This window comes from Heptranchias perlo, chromosome 18 (assembly GCF_035084215.1).
Source record: "Heptranchias perlo isolate sHepPer1 chromosome 18, sHepPer1.hap1, whole genome shotgun sequence".
In the NCBI taxonomy this organism is placed as follows: domain Eukaryota; kingdom Metazoa; phylum Chordata; class Chondrichthyes; order Hexanchiformes; family Hexanchidae; genus Heptranchias; species Heptranchias perlo.
The window spans coordinates 4,562,591-4,582,974 of NC_090342.1; the positions used below are offsets into that span (position 1 = coordinate 4,562,591).

General features: G+C 44.4%; 1 protein-coding gene across 6 annotated transcripts in view; it reads right to left on the reverse strand.

Annotated features, from left to right (window-relative positions):
* The window catches only part of LOC137334524 (uncharacterized), a 156,125-nt gene that overhangs the window by 50,220 nt on the left and 85,521 nt on the right, over positions 1-20,384 (reverse strand). For all 6 annotated transcript variants that reach the window (XM_067999256.1, XM_067999257.1, XM_067999255.1 and 3 more), the window contains exons 9-11: positions 17,728-17,896; positions 14,081-14,176; positions 10,800-11,066 (exon numbers count right to left, since the gene is read on the reverse strand). In XM_067999256.1, the coding sequence (XP_067855357.1) occupies positions 10,800-11,066; positions 14,081-14,176; positions 17,728-17,896 (532 nt within the window). The remainder of the gene's footprint in view (positions 1-10,799; positions 11,067-14,080; positions 14,177-17,727; positions 17,897-20,384) is intronic.

The following is a 20,384-nucleotide window of genomic DNA, read 5'->3' on the forward strand; positions in this document are numbered from 1 at the left end:
TCTGTTTTTCTACTCTTCCTACCAAAGTGAATAACCTCACATTTCCCCACATTATACAGTATCTGCCACTTTCTTGCTCAATCACTTAACCTGTCGATATCCCTTTGCAGACTCTTTGTGCCCTCCTCACAGCTTACTTTCCCACCTAGCTTCGTGTCGTCAGCAAACTTGGATACCTTACACTTGGTCCCTTCATCTAAGTTATTGTTATAGATTGTAAACAGCTGAGGCCCATATTATCCTGGGCCAATATTTATCCCTCAACTAACAACATTAAAAAAACAAATTATCTGGTCATTTTCACATTGCTGTTTGTGGGATCTTGCTGTGTGCAAATTGGCTGCCGTGTTTCCCTACATTACAACAGTGACTGCACTTCAAAAAGTACTCCATCGGCTGTAAAGCGCCTTGGGACGTCCTGAGGTTGTGAAAGGTGCTATATAAATACAAGGTCTTTCTTTCTTGCTTCTCCTTGGTGTTAAATGGCCTTGCACTTTCTCACTGCACGCTACAGTGCCAAGGAATGGGATGACAGTGCCCTGGTTCAGTGACTGCCCTGTACGTTGCTTTAAGGGGCACAGCTCCAGCTGTGTGTACCTCAACAGCTGGAAAACACAGTTTGCTTTTTTTATCGCAACTTTCAAAAGGTGGAAAAAAAGGAAAATGCTGACAAGTTATAACATCGCATGTGGTTTTATCTGTGGCCACTCTCATCATGAATGGGTGCAGACCAGCAGATTAAAACTGATAAGGAGAACAAAACAAATTACATGCTCTTATTCTTCAATATTACTATGATTATCGGGCACAATGTACCAATAATAAGGGCGACTCTTTGGTTCACTTAATGTAATGAGCTCTTTTACAAATTGCACAGTAAACAACAGCTGTTTTTATTAATCACTGATCAATGTCTTGCTGTTTGTTTGCTTTTATAATTGTAATTCAACGCCACTTTTAATCGTCTATCCCACAGTAGGCCTTTGATAATCCAGTCAATACTTTGAAGCATAGGCTTACATTTCTGATACGCTGTTTAGCATGAAAAGGTTTCCATTTTCACTTTGCTCAATCGTGTTTCAAACTGTAATCGTTTTTTTTCCCCAAATGTTTTGTACCTAATGTAATAGTTGTAAGATTGTAGCTTTAGTACGTGATTTCTCGCCCGCCTCGCCCCTCCCACCGAGCTTAAAGGACAATCGGGAGCAAATGCAACTGTTCCTCGATTTGTGAAAAATGAATGTAGGAAGGATTTGGGGAGAGAAGAAGGGGAGAGGAGAAAGGGGGAGAGGAGAAGGGGAGAGAAAAGGGGGAGAGGAAGGGGAGAGGAGAAGGGGAGAGGAAAGGGGAGAGGAGAGGGGGAGAGGAAAGGGGAGAGGAGAAGGGGAGAGGAGAGAGGGGGGGAGAGGATAGGGGAGAGGAGAAGGGGAGAGGAGAGGGGAGAGTAGAAGGGGAGAGGAGGGGAGAGAGAAGAAAGAGGGAGGAGTAGGGGAGAGGAAAGGGGGAGAGGAAAGGGGAAAGGAGAAGGGGAGAGGAGAAGAGGAGAGGAGAGGGGGAGAGGAAAGGGGAGAGGAGAAGGGGTGAGGAGAGGGGGAGAGTAGAAGGGGAGAGGAGGGGGAGAGGAAAGGGGAAAGGAGAAGGGGAGAGGAGAGGGGGAGAGGAGAAGGGGAGAGGAGGGGGCAGAGGAAAGGGGAGAGGAGAGGGGGAGAGGAGAAAGGGGGAGGAGAAGGGGAGAGGAAAGGGGGAGAGGTGAGGGGGAGAGGGGAAGGGGAGAGGAGAAGGGGAGCGGAGAAGGGGAGAGGAGAGGGGGAGAGGGAAAGGGGAGAGAAGAGGGGGAGAGCAGAAGAGGAGCGAGGGGGAGAGGGGAAGGGGAGAGGGGAATGAGGGAGGGGAATAGGAGAGGGGAATGGGAAAGGAAAAGGGAGTGGAGAGGTGGAGAGAAGGGGAGAGGGGAAGGTGAGAGGATAGGGGAGAGGAGAAGGGGAGTGAAGAAGGGGAGAGGAGAGGGGAAGGGGAGAGAATGGGGAGAGGAGAAGGGGAAGAGGGGAAGGGGAGAGGATAGGGGAGAGGAAAGGGGAGAGGAGAGGGGGAGAGGAGAGGGGGAGAGGAAAGGGGAGAGGAGAGGGGGAGAGGAGAAGGAAAGTGGAGAAGGGGGAGGAGAGGTGGAGAGGGGAATGGGAGAGGAAAGGAGAGAGGAGAAGGGGAAAGGGGAAGGAGAGAGGAGAAGAGGAGAGAAGAGCAGGAGAAGAGAGAGGAGAAGGGGAAAGGAGAGGTGGAGAGGGGAATGGGAGAGGAAAGAAGAGAAGAGAAGGGGGAGAGGAAAAAGAGTTGGCACTTTCCTTCCCCTCCCTGTCTTGTGCCTGGAGGTCCTGTGCAGAACATAATGAGTGATGAGGTGTCATGGTGGCACAATGTCAGAGAGAGAGAAGGCAGCTTGGCACCCACAGTTTGTCCCGACCATGGGGCTGCTGGCCTCACGATGATGTGGAGATGCCGGTGATGGACTGGGGTGGACAAATGTAAAGACTTGCACATCACCAGGTTATAGTTTAAAATAAAACTGTTGGACTATAACCTGGTGTTGTGCAAGTCCTTACATTTGTCTGTGACGAGACTCAGAGTGGAAGCCAGACAGTTCACTGTGAAGGGAGAGAGATTCATCCTACAGCTATGGATCGCCTCCTAGTGACCGGCTTAAAAGGGTAAGATCGTATCTTGAGACTCACCCTTTTGGTACCAGAGGATTCAAGTGCCAAAGGCTAAAAAATAGATTTAGGACCATAGGATCATTAGGAACAGGAGTAGGCCATTCAGCCCCTCAAACCTGCTTCGCCATTCAGTTAGATCAGGGCTGATCTGTACCTCAACTCCATTTACCCACCTTTGCTCCATATCCCTTGATACCCTCACCCAACAAAAATCTCTCGATCTCAGTCTTGAAAGCTCCAATTGACCCTCAGCATCCACAGCCTTTTGGGGAGAGAGTTCTAGATTTCTACTACCCTTTGTGTGAAAAAAAGGTCACTTAAAAAAAATTAAAGAGTAAATTTGGAATGCGCTGCCTGAAAGGGCAATAATAACTTTCAAAGGGGAATCGGATAAATACTTGAAGGGGAGAAATTTGCAGGGCTATGGAAAAAGAGCAGGGGGAGTGGGACTAATTGGATAGCTCTTTCAAAGAGCTGGCACAGGTGCGGTGGGCTGAATGGCCTCCTTCTGTGCTGTAATATTCTATGATTCTATGAAATGCTCTCACCGAAACAAAAAGAATGGTCGATAACCTTCTTAAATGGACCTCAAGTTACTGTAGATCATTCAATCATCATTGACTCATTAATTACACAACACAGCTCAGCTCCAATCATTTCTAATTGGCCAATGACCTTGGCTCCTAACCTTTTATTTTAACAGCCAAATACTCCGAGGCAGATTATTAACCCTGGGGCCTATCAAATCTCATTTGCACAACAGAAATATTATTTGTCTTTCCAGTATTGGTCTAATAATTGTTTCTGATATCTGCAAACACGCTAATAGTTTACAGAGCAAAGGCACCATTTCATAAATCAACACAACTCATTCAATCGACTGCTACTCTTCCAACCGTGTGTTATCAATGAGGGCAAACAGAAATGATTAAGTGTATGGTAAGGTTTAATGTCGGAAAGACAATAAGGGATCTTCAAAAGTAATCCATGTAATCTTAATTGATTAAATATTGAAATGTTTAACGGAACATGCTCAATTATGCTCCCATGTGACGCTCCCCTCTCCGCCCTGTGCCTGGGCAGTTCTTTCCGGGTAATTCTGAGTTCGAGAGTGACGTACTTAAGTCAGAAACTAGAGTCTTAAACTTAAATAAAGCCAATTACGTAGGTATGAGGGGCGAGTTGTCTAAGGTAGATTGGGAAATTAGGTTAAAAGGTATGATGGTAGATAAGCAATGGCAAACATTTAAAGAAATATTTCATAATTCTCAACGAACATATGTTCCATTGAGAAATAAAAACTCCAGGGGAAAAGTGATCCATCAGTGGCTAACTAAAGAAGTTAAGGATAGTACTAGATTAAAAAAAGAGGCTTATAATGTTGCCAAGAAGAATAGTAAGCCTGAAGATTGTGAGGGTTTTAGACAACATCAAAGGACGACCAAAAATTGATAAAAGGGGAGAAAATAGAATGAGAGTAAATTAGCAAGAAATATAAAAAACAGATTGTAAGAGCTTCTACAAATATGTAAAAAGGAAGAGAGTAGCAAAAGTAAACATGGGTCCCTTAGAGGCTGAGACAGGAGAAATTATAATGGGGAGTCAGGAAATGGCAGAGAGGTTAAAAAAATATTTTGTATCTGTCTTCACAGCAGAGGACACAAAAAAACATATTGGAAATAGTGGGGAACCAAGGGTCTAAAGAGAGTGAGGAACTTAAATTAATTAATATTAGTAAAGAAGAAGTATTGGAGAAATTAATGGTACTAAAGGCCAACAAATCGCCTGGACCTGATGGGCTTCATCCTAGGCTGCAGAGATGGTGGATGTATTGGTTGTGATCTTCCAATATTCCCTAGGTTCTAGAACGGTCCCAGTGGATTGGAAGGTAGCAAATGTAACCCCGCTATTCAAGAAAGGAGGGAGAGAGAAATCAGGGAACTACAGGCCAGTTAGCCTGACATCAGTCATCGGGAAAATGCTGGAATCTATTATTAAGGAAGTGGAAACAGGGCACTTAGAACATCATAATATGATTAGGCAGAGTCAACATGGTTTTATTAAAGGGAAATCATGTTTGGCAAATCTATTAGAGTTTTTTGAGGATGGAACTAGCAGGAGAGATAAAGGGGAACCAGTGGATGTCGTATATTTGGATTTTCAAAAGGCATTCGATAAGGCACTCAATTAACCTGTCTATATCCCTTTGCAGTTTCTTTGTGCCCTCTTCACAGCTTACTTTCCCCTATCTTTGTATCGTCAGCAAACTTGGATACACTACACTCGGTCCCTTCATCCAAGTCATTAATATAGATTGTAAATAGCTGAGGCCCAAGCACCGATCCCTGCGGCACCCCACTAGTTACAACCTGCCAACCTGAGAGTGACCCATTTATCCCTACTCTCTGTTTTCTGTCCATTAACCAATCCTCTACCCATGCTAATATATTACCCCCAACCCCATGAGCCCTTATCTTGCGGAACAACCTTTCATGTGGCATCTTATCGAATGCCTTTTGACAATCCAAATATACTACATCCACTGGTTCCCCTTTATCTACCCTGCTAGTTACATCCTCAAAAAATTCTAATAAATTTGTCAAACACGATTTCCCTTTCATAAAACCTTGTTGACTTTGCCTAATCATATTATGATTTTCTAAGTGCCCTGATACCACTTCCTTAATAATGGATTCCAGCATTTTCCCGACGGCTGATGTCAGGCTAACTGGCCTCGAGTTCTGTTTTCTCTCTCCCTCCTTTCTTGAATAGCGGGGTTACATTTGCTACCTTCCAATCCGTTGGGACCGTTCTAGAATCTAGGGAATTTTGGAAGATCATAACCAATGCATCCACTATCTCTGCAGTCATCTCTTTTAGAACCCTAGGATGTAGGCCATCAGGTCCAGGGGATTTATTCGCTTTTAGTCCCATTCGTTTCTCAAGTACTTTTTCTGTACTGATAATAATTACTTTAAGTTCCTCACTCTCATTTGCCCCTTGGTTCCCACTATTTCTGGTATGCTTTTTGTGTCTTCTACTGTGAAGAAGATACAAAATATATGTTTAACGCAGCTGCCATTTCCTGATTCCCCATTATAATTTCTCCTGTCTCTGCCTCTAAGGGACCAACATTTACTTTTGCTACCCTCTTGCTTTTTACATACTTGTAGAAGCTCTTACAATCCGTTTTTGTATTTCTTGCAAGTTTACTTTCATATTCTATTTTCTCCCTTTTTATCAATTTTTTGGTCATCCTTTGTTGGTTTCTAAAACTCTCCCAATCTCTGGATTACTACCTGAATCACGTTCAAATTGGAATAGATCAGTGAGATAATTGTGTGGCTCAAAGAGTGGTGTGGGAAACAGGAGTTTCAATTCATGGGGCACTGGCACCAGTACTGGGGAAAGAGGGAGCTGTTCCGATGGGACGGGCCCCACTTAAACCGGGATAGGACCAGCGTCCTGGCGAATCGAATGACTAGGGCGGTAGATAGGGGGAGGGGTCAGGTGAAGGGCAATTTCCCACACCACTCTTTGAGCCACGCATTTAACTCTCTGATCTATGCCAAGTTGCACGTGATTCAGGTAGTAATCCAAAGATTATCACCTTTGAAGTTCTGCTTATTAATTTAGACCCTAGCTCCTCAAACTGTCTCAGCAGAACCTCATTCCTAGTTCTACTTATGTTGTTGACAGGGTGGTTGCTGAGAGGCTGTTTCCCCTGGCTGGTGAGTCTAGAACTAGAGGTGATAGTCTCAGGCATCTAGGACTGAGATGTGGAGGAATTTCTTCACTCAGAGGGTTGTGAATATTTGGAATTCTCTATCCCAGAGGGCTGTAGATGCCGAGTCGTTGAGTATATTCAAGACTGAGATCGATAGATTTTTGGACTCCAAGGGAATCAAGGGATGTGGGGATCGGGTAGGAAAGTGGAGTTGAGGTCGAAGATCATCCATGATCTTATTGAATGGGGGAGCAGGCTCGAGGGACCGTATGGCCTATTCCTGCTCCTATTTCTTATGTTCTTATGTTTTTTACTCCCGACAGCAGTAAGAGGCAACTCTGCCCTATTACATTCAGATGGTTGGAAAGTACTTTGAATTTGGACAAATGCATGGGGCCATTGATCTGTGGACCTCAAAGTTAGGTGTCGCCTCTGGGTCAGAAGTTCGTGGGTACAAGTCCCACTCCAGAGACTTGAGCACAAAATCTAGGCTGACACTCCCAGTGCAGTACTGAGGGAGTGCTGCATTATCGGATGAGATGTTAAACCGAGGCCCTGTCTGCCCTCTTAGGTGGACATGTAAGATCCCACAGCACTATATATTTCAAAGAAAAGTGGGAGAGTTCTCCTTGGTGTCCTGGGCCAATATTTCTCTCTCAACCAACATCAATAAAGCAGATTATCTGGTCTTTTTTTTTTATTCGTTCATGGGACATGGGCGTGCATTATGGATGAGGCCAGCATTATTGCCCATTCCTAATTGCCCTTGAGAAGGTGGTGGTGAGCCAACTTCTTGAACCCCTGCAGTCCGTGTGGTGAAGGTTCTCCCACAGTGCTGTTAGGAAGGGAGTTCCAGGATTTTGACCCAGCAACGATGAAGGAACGGCGATATATTTCCAAGTCGGGATGGTGTGTGACTTGGAGGGGAACGTGCAGGTGGTGTTGTTCCCATGTGCCTGCTGCCCTTGTCCTTCTAGGTGGTAGAGGTCGCGGGTTTGGGAGGTGCTGTCGAAGAAGCCTTGGCGAGTTGCTGCAGTGCATCCTGTGGATGGTACACACTGCAGCCACAGTGCGCCGGTGGTGAAGGGAGTGAATGTTTAGGGTGGTGGATGGGGTGCCAATCAAGCGGGCTGCTTTGTCCTGGATGGTGTCGAGCTTCCAGAGTGTTGTTGGAACTGCATTCATCCAGGCAAGTGGAGAGTATTCCATCACACTCCTGACTTGTGCCTTGTAGATGGTGGAAAGGCTTTGGGGAGTCAGGAGGTGAGTCACTCGTCGCAGAATACCCAGCCTCTGACCTGCTTTCGTAGCCACAATATTTATATGGCTGGTCCAGTTAAGTTTCTGGTCAATGGTGATCCCCAGGATGTTGATGGTGGGGGATTTGGCGATGGTAATGCCATTGAATGTCAAGGGGAGGTGGTTGGACTCTCTCTTGTTGGAGATGGTCATTGCCTGGCACTTGTCTGGCGCTAATGTTACTTGCCACTTATCAGCCCAAGCCTGGATGTTGTCCAGGTCTTGCTGCATGCAGGTACGGACTGCTTCATTATTTGAGGGGTTGCGAATGGAACTTAACACTGTGCAATCATCAGCGAACATCCCCATTTCTCACCTTATGATGGAGGGAAGGTCATTGATGAAGCAGCTGAAGATGGTTGGGCCTAGGACACTGCCCTGAGGAACTCCTGCAGCAATATCCTAGGGCTGAGATGATTGGCCTCCAACAACCACTACCATCTTCCTTTGTGCTAGGTACGACTCCAGCCACTGGAGAGTTTTCCCCCTGATTCCCATTGACTTCAATTTTACTAGGGCTCCTTGGTGCCACACTCGGTCAAATGCTGCCTTAATTTCAAGGGCAGTCACTCTCACCTCACCTCTGGAATTCAATTCTTTTGTCCATGTTTGGACCAAGGCTGTAATGAGGTCTGGAGCCGAGTGGTTCTGGCGGAACCCAAACTGAACATCGGTGAGCAGGTTATTGGTGAGTAAGTGCCGCTTGATAGCACTGTCGACAACACCTTCCATCACCTTGCTGATGATTGAGAGTAGACTGATGGGGCGGTAATTGGTCGGATTGGATTTGTCCTGCTTTTTGTTGACAGGACATACCTGGGCAATTTTCCACATTGTCGGGTGGATGCCAGTGTTGTAGCTGTACTGGAACAGTTTGGCTGGAGGCGCGGTTAGTTCTGGAGCACAAGACTTCAGCACTACAGCCGGGATCTTGTCATTATCACATTACTGTGTGTGGGACCTTGCTGTGTGCAAATTGGCTGCCACATTTCCTACATTACAAGCCTGCTACCTCCACCACCCAGTAGGACCAGGGCAGCAGGTGTATTGAAACACCATCACCTCCAAGTCACACACCATCCCGACTTGGACATATATCAGCCATTCTTTCATCGTCGCTCGGTCAAAATCCTGGAATTCCCTACCTAACAGCACTGTGAGAGTACCTTCACCACACGGACTGCAGCGGTTCAAGAAGAAGGCCCACCACCACCTTCTCACTAGCAGAGAGCAGTGGTGAAAAGTTGCTTTTCAGACTGGAGGGATGTCCCCCAGGGGTTGGGTATTGGGACTACTGCTCTTTTTGATATATACTAATGACTTGGGTACACAGGGCATAACTTCAAAGTTTGTAGATGACACAAAACTCTGAACTATAGTAAACAGTGAGGAGGATAGTAGCAGACTTCCGGAGGACTTAGACAGACTGGTGAAATGGGCAAACACATGGCAGATGAAAATTAATGCAGAGAAAATGTGAAGTGATGCATTTGGTAGGAAGAATGGAGAAAGGCAATATAAACTAAATGGTACAATTTTAAAGGGGGTGCAGGAACAGAGAGACCTGGGGGTGTATGCACACAAATCTTTGAAGGTGGCAGGACAAGTTGAGAAGGTTGTTAAAAAAGCATATGGGATCCTGGGCTTTATAAATAGAGGCATAGAGTACAAAAGCAAGGAAATTATGCTGAACCTTTATAAATCAGTGGTTAGGCCTCAGCAGGAGTATTGTGTCCACTTCTGGACACCACAGTTTAGAAAGGATGTCAAGTCCTTAGAGGGGGTGCAGAAGAGATTTACTAGAATGGTACCAGGGATGAGGGACTTCAGTTATGTGGAGAGACTGGAGAAGCTGGGATTGTTCTCTTTAGAACAGAGAAGGTTAAGGGGAGATTTAATAGAGGTGTTCAAAATCATGAACGGTTTTGATAGAGTAAATAAGGAGAAACTGTTTCCAGTGGCAGGAGGGTCGGTAACCAGAGGACACAGATTTAAGATAATTGGCAAAAGAACCAGAGGTGACATAAGGAGAAATTTTTTTAACGCAGCGAGTTGTTATGATCTGGAATGCGCTGCCTGAAAGGGCGGTGGAAGCAGATTCAATAGTAACTTTCAAAAGGGAATTGGATAAATACTTGAAAAGGAAAAATTTGCAGGACTATGGGGAAAAAGCAGGGGGCAGTGGGACTAATTGGATAGCTCTTTCAAAGAGCCAGCACAGGCACGATGGGCCCAATGGCCTCCTTCAGTCCTATATGTTTCTATGAACTAGGAATGGGCAATAAATTCAGGCCTTGCCTCTCAAGACTGAATTTTTAAAAAACTTCAATTAAGATGCAGGAAGTCCATTTTCTTCCATACACACTGTCTTCCACAGACTGGAGTGTGGTGTACTCTACCCCATGAACATCTCTGCAGACAAAACCATTGCATCATAGGAACATAGGAACAGGAGGAGGCCATTCAGCTCCGCAGGCCTGTTCCGTCATTCAATTAGATCATGGCTGACCTGTATCTTAACTCCATTTACCCGCCTTGGTTCCATAATCTTTAATACCCTTACCTAACAAAAATCTATCAATCTCAGTTTTGAAATTTTCAATTGACCCCCAGCCTTGACAGCTTTCTGGGGGAAAGAGTTCCAGATTTCCACTCCCCTTTGTGTGAAGAAGTGCTTCCTGGCATCACCCCTGAACGGCCTAGCTCTAATTTTAAGGTTATGCCCCACTTGTTCTGGACTCTCCCACCAGAGGAAATAGTTTCTCTCTATCTACCCTATCAAATCCTTAAATCATCTTAAACGCCTCAATTAGATCACCCCTTAATCTTCTACATTGCAACTACTTGGTCAGCCCACAGGGGGCAGTGCAGGAGGGCAAACAAACCCTGACCCTTTCCCATTTTTTCCTTCATCTCCTGGTGGATGGAGATTTGTCTCCTGTGGAAACCCATGTGAAACTGAGCATTTGTTTCAGAATCCAACCCTTGCGGTCACAAAGAAATTGGGCCGCCAAGAGCATAAGATAAAGAGACGTTGGGCCAGTTACAAAACGATTGGTACTTACAGTCTTCAAAGTTGGAGGCGTTTTTGTTCTCTGAGCCTTGCTCTCCAGAGGGTTTCGTTGCCCGTAGCTTTTCAAAGGTGCTCAAGGCTTTTGCTTTTCGTTCTTGGGCTTGCCGCATTCTCTCCATCTCCATCAGAACACCATGGTTCAACTTTGGTGGTCTCTGCCTTTGAATTTGACTCGTTTGTGGAGCCTCCGTTATCTTCTCACTCTCAACATGGCAGCTTGAGACTGAATAAATCTCTTCATTTATTTGAGTGTCTCCGTCTAGCAACGAGACACAAAAAGAGGTAAAAAAGGAAAAGAAAGAAACTTGCATTTCTATGGCTCCTTTCACGCCCTCAGGACATCCCAAAACGTTTGATTGCCAATTAAGTACTTTTAAAGCGTAGTCACTGTTGTAATGTAGGAAATGCGGCAGCCAATTTGTGCACAGCAAGATCCCACAAATAGTAATGTAACAATGACCAGATAATCTGTTTTAGTGATGTTGGTTGAGGGATAAATATTGGCCAGGACACCTCCCCTGCTCTTCTTCAAAACAGCACATGGGAGCTTTTACATCCACATGAGAGAGCAGATAGGTCCTCAGTTTAATACCTCATCTGAAAGACAGCACCCCCTCAATACTGCACTGGCAGTGTCCACCTAGATTATATGTTCAAGTCTCTGGAGTTGGATTTAAACCCACAATTTTCTGACCTGGAGGTAAGAGTGCTACCCACTGAGCTACCGCTGACACACTATAGCCAGTGTGGTAAAGAGAAGCCCAATGATGCTGTAAAAATCTCTCACTGCTCCTCGTTCATTTATTGCAACTTGCACTCGAATTTACGAAATGCTCCCAAGAACTGGAAAGTTTACTGCACCGTGGACCCCAGATCGAAATTCTGAAAATGTTGATCGCTCTCCTCATTTGAATTGCTTATGAAAGGATTTGTCCGTTGACTGGCAGTACGCTCTTTGGGACCACCCTCCCTTTATTTACCAATCACGGGTCTCTTTATCAATTCTGACAAAATGCCAATCAAAGTACCCCCTGAGTAAGAATGGGGTGGGGGCAAACAAAAGGAGTGGAAGGATTTGTGAAGGATTTTCTAACAATCGACGAAGAACTGACATGGTTAGTGTGTGGTCCAGGGAACAATCACTTCCTCTGCATCCTCGAGTTCAGCCACAGGATTTACTGCTCTTACATAATCACTCTCTAAATAAATCTTAGACCTTCCTAAAACAGATTAAACTCCGCAATGATTAGCTGCAGTTAACCTGCTCCCTCCAAACATTGCGCTGTTTAGGGTACACGGAGCAGCTGAATGTTAAATACGTCAAGCAGGACATTTCTTCACGATCAACCATGTTGGGATTAGTTATAAAAAAAAGAAGCACGTTATCTTTATGTTACTGCTAATCTATCACCATTTTAAAATGAAACAGAAATTGCAACATCTGCTGAAACCATGCAGTGACTAAACACTACTCTTAATTAAAAGTTGCTTAACACAATTTATTGGATGATTCATTTTTTTTACCAAAGGAAAATGCTTTGAATTATCTCACTATACAATTCAAAGAACAGGGGAGGTCTCCCCGGTGTCCTGGCCAACATTTATCTCTCAACCAGGGTAGAGGAGCAAATGGATCTCGGGGTACAGATACACAAATCACTAAAATTAGCGACGCAGGTTAATAAAGCCATAAAAGAAAAGCAAACAAGGCACTGGGGTTCACTTCTAGAGGGATAGAATTGAAAAGCAGAGAAGTTATGTTAAACTTGTATAGAACTTTGGTTAGACCACACCTGGAGTACTGTGCACAGTTCTGGTCTCCACATTACAAAAAGAATATAGAGGCACCTGAGAAGGTGCAAAAAAGATTTACGAGATGATACTAGAACAGAGAGGTTACACCTATCAGGAAAGATTGAACAGGCTGGGGCTCTTTTATCTAGAAAAGAGAAGGCTGAGTGGTGACCTGATAGAGGTCTTTAAAATTATGAAAGGGTTTAATAGGGTAGATGTAGAGAAAATGTTTCCATTTGTGGGGGGGGGAGACCAGAACTTGGGGCCATAAATATAAGATAGTCGCTAATAAATCCAATAGGGAATTCAGGAGAATTTTTTTTACCCAGAGAGTGGTGAGAATGTGGAACTCGCTACCACAGGGAGTAGTTGAGGTGAATAGCATTGATGCATTTAAGGGGAAGCTAGATAAACACATGAGGGAGAAAGAAATTGAAGGATATGCTGATAGGGTGAGATGAAGAGCGGTGAGAGGATGCTCATGAGGAGCATAAACGTCGGCATAGACCAGTTGGGCCGAATGGCCTGTTTCTGTGCTGTACACTCTATGTAATTCTATGTAACCAACACCACCAGAAATACATTAACTGGTCATTTATTACTTGGCTGTTTGTGGGACCTTGCTGTGCGCAAATTGGCTTCCGTGCCGACTTACATTACAACAGTGATGACACTTGAAAAGTACTTCATTAGCTGTTAAGCACTTAGGGACATCTTTCTATCTTACTTTATTTCTTTTGAGGACTAGACTGGTTCGGAATGGCTTTGGACTGCCAGGTTTTAAGGTGCTTTAAGCTGTTATGTGGTGCTAAGTGGACACATTGGCCCCGACGTTCCATCAGAGTTCTGCTGTAACTTTGGTGGGAGATCAGCGGAACCCCAAGGAATTGGGGGGGATCCCAGTTAGTTCAGGTCTTCCCGTTTCTGCCAGATTCCACCTTGCCTTGTGAGGGGTGGGACTTCCATCTACCCCTGACAAGGGCAACTGAATCCCCAACCCCTGGCCCCTACCCTGGCCCATCATTTTGCCTTCTAAGAGGTAAATGGAAGTTCAGCTCTTCACAAGGCAAACGAAGGGCCTGCGGAGGGGCCAATGACAGGGATTCCCTAAGCTAGAAGCTGCCCAACCTGACCCTAGGTAGGTTACTTAGTGCACAGTGCCCAGTCAAATGAGCCATACCCGTCTCCACAAGGGCACAGGTGGGCAAGAAGCTTAGACTCCCTTCCAAACATTAAAAAATAAAGTTTTCCTGGATCTCCCACCCCCTTTGATTAGTAACTTTCAAAAGGGAATTGGATATATAGTTAAAAAGGAAAAATTTGCAGGGCTGTGGGGAAAGAGCAGGGAGAGTGGGATTAATTAGTTATCTCTTTCAAAGAGCCGGCACAGTCATGATGGGCCGAATGGCCTCCTCCTGTGCTGTACGATTCTATGATTTTTCTTCAGTTACTGTGAAGTTTCTAACAAAGTAAACTCACCAACACTACCGACCCTATCAGAAGCCTTTTGCACTTCTATCGTTTTCGTGAGTTGAATCTCTTCACGTCTCCAATCCTCTTCAGGATCAACGGGATCTAATTTGGAGATAAAAATCAATCAGATTTCTTTACTCTTCAGTAAGGATAGCCCAATGACATCCCATGAGCCACATATGGCCGGTAACCCCTAACAACCCAGCCTGTGAATCCCAGGCAACACTTTTTCTATTTGCATTTATATTTCTTACTCCAGAGACTTGAGCACATAATCTAGGCCAACACTCCCAACACCAGTACTGAGGGTGTGCTGCACTGTCAGAGGTGCCGTCTTTCGGATGAGACATTAAACCGAGGCCCCGTCTGCCCTCTCAGGTGGACGTAAAAGATCCCATGGCACTATGTAAAGAAGAGCAGGGGAATTCTTCCCGATGTCCTGGCCAATGTTTATCCCTCAACCAACATCACCAATATAGATTATCTGGTCATTGTCTAATTGCTGTTTGTGGGAACTTGCTGTGTGCAAATTGGCTGCCGCGTTTGCTACATTACAACAGTGACTACACTTCATTGGCTGTAAAGTACTTTGGGACGTCCTGAGGTCGTAAAAGTCTTCCTTTTTCTTTTCCTGCTCCTGCCCGCCAACCATGGGTGGAACCAGTCGGGGGACGGCCATTTGGGATCATAGTTAAAGGGATCCTCAGCTCTGGGTAAAACTGGATCAAGCTTTTGACGCCATTTTTCCCGACAGTCGTATGTAGGTTTTCCACCTCAGCGGTTTTGAAACCTTATGTAGTTTGTCGCGCTCTTGTTGCCTGCAGCTGCTTAGTGTTGCTTCTTCCTGTTCCCTCCGCTAAGTACACCTCCCCTTTAAACAGCCTTGACAAGTGGCCACACGGCCGATTTCCCACCTCTAAATCGGCGAGCTGCCTGTGGGGAGCACGGTCCACCTTGGCAGCTCGCAGACCTCATTATAATGAGTGCCAAGCACGAAGATCGATCGGGTCCTACACTGATCCTGACGGGTGACTACTCCACCCACCCACCACCTGCCCCTTCACCGCCTACGCATGAAAATAGCCCCTCTTGTCCTACGGTGAATACGGTAGGAGGTAGGGGGCGGTCTTCTGAGGCCGAGGCAGAGTAGATGTCAACACTCTTGCCTCTGAGTAGAAGGTTATAGTTTCAACTCTTACTCCCAAAGCGCTTTACAGCCAATGAAGTATTTTTGAAGTGTAGTCACTGTTGTAATGTAGGAAACACAGCAGTCAATTTGCGCACAGCAAGATCCCACAAAAAGCAATGTGATAGTGTCTGGATAATCTTTTTTTCAAGTGTTGGTTGAGGGATAAATATTGGCCACGATACCAGAGAGAACTCCCCTGCTCTTCGTCAAATTGTGCCATAAGGATCTTCCACATCCCCCTGAGAGGGCAGACAGGGGCCTTGGTTTAACATCTCATTCTGAAAGACAGCACCTCCGACAGTGCAGCATTCCCTCGGTACTGGCACTGGGAGTGTCAGCCTGGATTTTGCACTCAAGTCTCTGGAGCGAGGACTTGAACGCACAACCTTCTGACCCAGAGGCACGATTTACTACAAACTGCATCAAGGCTGGCACTGCTAAATAGCCAACAAGGGAATGTTGCGCAAATGCCTGAAGTGTTTGTCCATTAATATCGCCAACAGAAATATCTCGGTTTGTATCATTTAAAGATGGGAGGGGGTCTGGTCAAAGCTGTAAGAATACTGAGAGTCTGAATGACTGAGTAAACCACTTGGCATTTCCCATTAAATCTTCAGCCTTGCGACACACTCCCAGCAGTCTGTCGCTCTCTATGTGATAAACGGTTTGTCAAATCACTGGAGACAAAAAAGCTTGGGGTTCGATAGGATGGCCCCTTTAAATGGTTGCATTCACTGCCATCCTATCTGTGGGGGCTAATGATACAGTAATCTCGCAGGCCAGAAAGGTTAGAATTCATTGCAGCAAAATGCAATCAATAACAAACTGGAGTTAATGGTTTATCAGCAAAGCTGCTTCACACTCCCCCAGATCCACAGCCTTATTTCCACTGAAACCTGTGTCGTAAGTATATCGCATCACCAAGCCGCACATTGCAGTCATTCTGTCATTTGAGCTTAAGGCTATCGTAGGTGGCTCCCCCTGATGGTTAAAGCAATGAGCAGCTGAGGCCTATCACCCACAATGTTGCAAGCTCGATCCCTGGTATAACATCTCATCCAAAAGATGGCACCTCCGACAGTGCAGCACTCCCTCAATACTGCACTGGAAGTGTCAACCTAGATTATGGGCTCAAGTCTCTGGATTTGTGCCCTTAACCTTCAGACTCAGATGCAAGAGTGCTATCCACCGAGCCATGACTGACACACTGAAGTGCCAAGAACAGCTCTTTCCAAACCTCCAGGACAAAACCAGTCAGTAAGAAGCACCAACAGAAATAGAACCCAGTTGGCCAGGCTTGGTGGGCCAGTTCCCAGAGCTCACAGGCCCCCTATGGCTTGCAGGCTGCAGGTTGGGATCCCTGGCTTTAGGTATACCAGCAACACATCAAATTTAAAATTCTCATCCTTGTTTTCAAATCCCTCCACGGCCTCGCCCCTCCCTATCTCTGTAACCTCCTCCAGCCCTACAACCTTCAAGATCTCTGCGCTCCTCTAATTCTTGCCTCTTGTCCATCCCCGATTTCCTTCACCCCACCTTTGGCGGCCGTGCCTTCAGCTGCCTAGGTTCTAAGCTCTGGAATTCCCTCTCTAAGCCTCTCCGCCTCTTCACCTCTCTCTCCTCCTCGAAGACGCTCCTTAAAACCTACCTCTTTGACCAAGCGTTTGGTCACCTCTCCTAATGACTCTCCGTGACTCAGTGTCAAATTTTTGTATGATTACCCTCCTGTGAAGCACCTTGGGATGTTTTCACTGAGTTAAAGGCGCTATATAAATGCAAACCGTTGTCAAAATGTTTGCAGGGAGAAGCAGAAAGAGACAGCTGTGACACCATCACTCTATCCTTCTTCATTAAGTGAACGGAACAAAAGGAAGCCTCTTTTCCGTGACAGAGGCAGAGCTTCAGACCAGTATCGTGCCGCCAAATATCAGATGGGCTGAAAATGAGCTGCACATGAAAGAAAGTCAAACAGAATAAAGACTCTTGCGTCAGACACGGGCTGAAACAAAGACCGAGAGCAGCACAGCTCTAAACAGCCATCAGTCACCTCATGTTTATATTTTTGCTCACTGTTTGCAGGACTGTCATCGTATCGCTTCCCCCATTGCCCGAGTTGTCTTTTTTTTTGCTTTGTCAGCACGCTTTTAATTAAAAATGTACTTAAAACACAACTCTGTCATGTGTGCCCGCTCTATTATTGCTTGTGGTTGCCTTGTGACAAAATATGATATCAAGTGACTTAAACGTCATTCAATTTGTTTGAATCAAGCGATAGTTGGATAAGTCATTCATCTAGAGGAGGTGTAGCTCTTGTATTGAGCATTTCATGTGGCGTAAGGTAAATAGTCAAAAGGATCGGGTAGCTGATGATTAAGCTTGCACCTGGATTTCAGGAGGCAGGATTCAGTGTTCACCAAGCAGAGAATAAGACAACAAAAAATAAAATCCCAAGCATTAAACGCACCAACTGAGGGAAAAGGTGGAAGTTTCCCTTCCAGGTTTGATGAGTCAGTGGATGCAGAATGACCGACGCCCTCGGGGTGGGCCGTTTCCGTCAGAGGAGGGGCTACAGGGGCGGAGTTCCGGTGATTGGCGTCCCGTGCAGACAGAAATGATCCGTTCAAGGTTGCCGTCTAAATGCAGACAAAAAATTAATTCATCAAAACAGTTCTGGAAAATGCAGCACAAAGTAATCGTGCAGCGACAGACTTTTCATTGATTTGAGATGATGAAATCTCACCTTTAATTACAAATATAATCATACATCCAGAGGTCTGCAGAGAACTGACTTCACACCATGAAGGGGATCAGAGGTATCCAAATTGAGTAGCCTATCCATATCTATATCTATATCAATATCTATGCTATATCTATAGTGTATCTATAATCTATACTATATTTATATCAATATCTATATCAATATCTAGACCATAATCCATATATATTTGAATATCCCTACTATATACTATATGTATCAATATCTATACTATATCTATATTGAATCTATATCTATATCGATATCTATATCCTATCCATATATAGATCTAGATCAATAGCAAAACTATATCTATTTCTATATCGATATCTATACTATATCTTACTGTGTCTACGTTTATATCAATATCTATACCATACCCACATCTATATCAATATCTATATTATATCCATTTCTATATCTATACTATATCTATGTCTATATCAATATCTATATTATATCCATTTCTATATCTATACTATATCTATGTCTACATCCATATCCATATCTATATCCATATCTATATCAATATCTATATCAATATCTATATCAATATCTATACCATATCCATATCAATACTATATATATGTCTATATCCATATCTACATCAATATCTATACTATACCCATAGCTATATCTATATCTATATCCATATTGATATTTATATTATATATATATATATATATTTCCTACATTACAACAGTGACTACACTTCAAAAGTGCTTTATAAGCTGTAAAGTGCTTTGGGACCTCCTGACGTTGTGAAAGGCTCTATATAAATGCAAGTCTTTCCGGACTTTATTACCATAATAAGGGGGAAAAATCCACTCTTCTCAGTATTTTAGTGATGATGAGAATGTCTGGCCCACGCCAGCTTGGAATTATTGCCCATACTTTTGTCAGCTCCTCATGAGTTGCTTCCCCTATAATGGAGCCGTATGGTTTTCCATCCCTCGGAGTCTAGATATCAGGTTTATAATTTCTCCAGATCGTGCTTTTGACGTTTTTTAAACACAGGAACAACATTCGCTATTTTCTATCATCCAGTAATATCCTTATGTTTAATGAACTTTTAAGCTTTTACCTCATGTCCTGAAGTGTTTTTGGATTCATTCCATCTGACCCAGGTGCTTTATAAATATTCAGCCACACTGGTTTTTAATTAGCATTTCATTACTAATCCCTCTTTTCTCTGTGAACTTCAGAGTATCTCCTTTGCCACTAACAAGCAAGAAGGCTGTACAAGTGTTTCCTATTACAAACTGTAGAGGAAAATCATTTAGAATTTCTACCCTCTTATATTCCTCTCCCTCTGTCTCCTCTTTCTCTCTCTCTTACATTTAGGAAGCACTGCTCGCTATTTAATACTTTTCCAACTGTGAACATGTCCCAAACAATTAAATGTCCACAGGAAGAAATTGAGGGAATAGTGAAAAATGTGTGTGTGTATAATGTGTGTACGTATTTGTGTATGTGTGTGTATGTGTGTGTTTGTGTGTACGTGTATGAGTGCGCATGTATAAGTGTATGTATATATGTGTGTGTGTGTATACATGTGTGTGTGTTTGTGTGTACATGTATGCATATGTACTTTTGGATCCATGTGTGAATGTATGCACTTAGCTACATATGTGCTTGTGTGTGTGTGTGTGTGTGTGTGTGAGAGAGAAAGGGAGAAGACAGAAATGTAACAGTAATGAAAAGAAAGGCGCTCAAAAGAGAATGTGCGTATTATGGGATGTATGAAAGGGACAGATGCATACAACAACAGATGGATAAATGAACCGGCCCATTGGGAACAAGTGAGTCATTGGCCACTCTGTCATTCTGTGAACAGTAGCCAATCGCACATGGACAGAATTCCACCGCATAACCCGACCACACTGTTAACTGAAACAACCGGTTAAAGTACAAGACCTGAGGAACCAGAGAGCAGACACAAAGTCAGTCTGAAACCGGGCCTTAGCGGTAAACTGAACAGAATTAACCCCCCCAGATCAGGGAGCCATCTCCCGTGCTGCAGTGACCCCAGAACACCTGCCAAAGGTTTTGTACCAGAGGAAACAATGCTTTACCATGGAGTGGGTTAAGGCAGAAGACAGCGCCTGCCTTACACAACACAGTCAGGGGGCATGGCTTGTCAGTCTCTGGCCACAGTGAGTCTTTTAGTGACTCAGATGGGACAACCAACTGGTCCTTAGAAGTTACATGACTACATTAGAGACTGCTAGAACTTGCTCAAAACAAATTAATTAAAAAACCCTGCTTCTCTCAGACTGCAGTATATCGAGAGCTGGCACAGAGCGATAAAAGTTTTCCGATTCCAGCCTACACTGGTGCCATTATCTGGAAAAGAAAATGAAGAA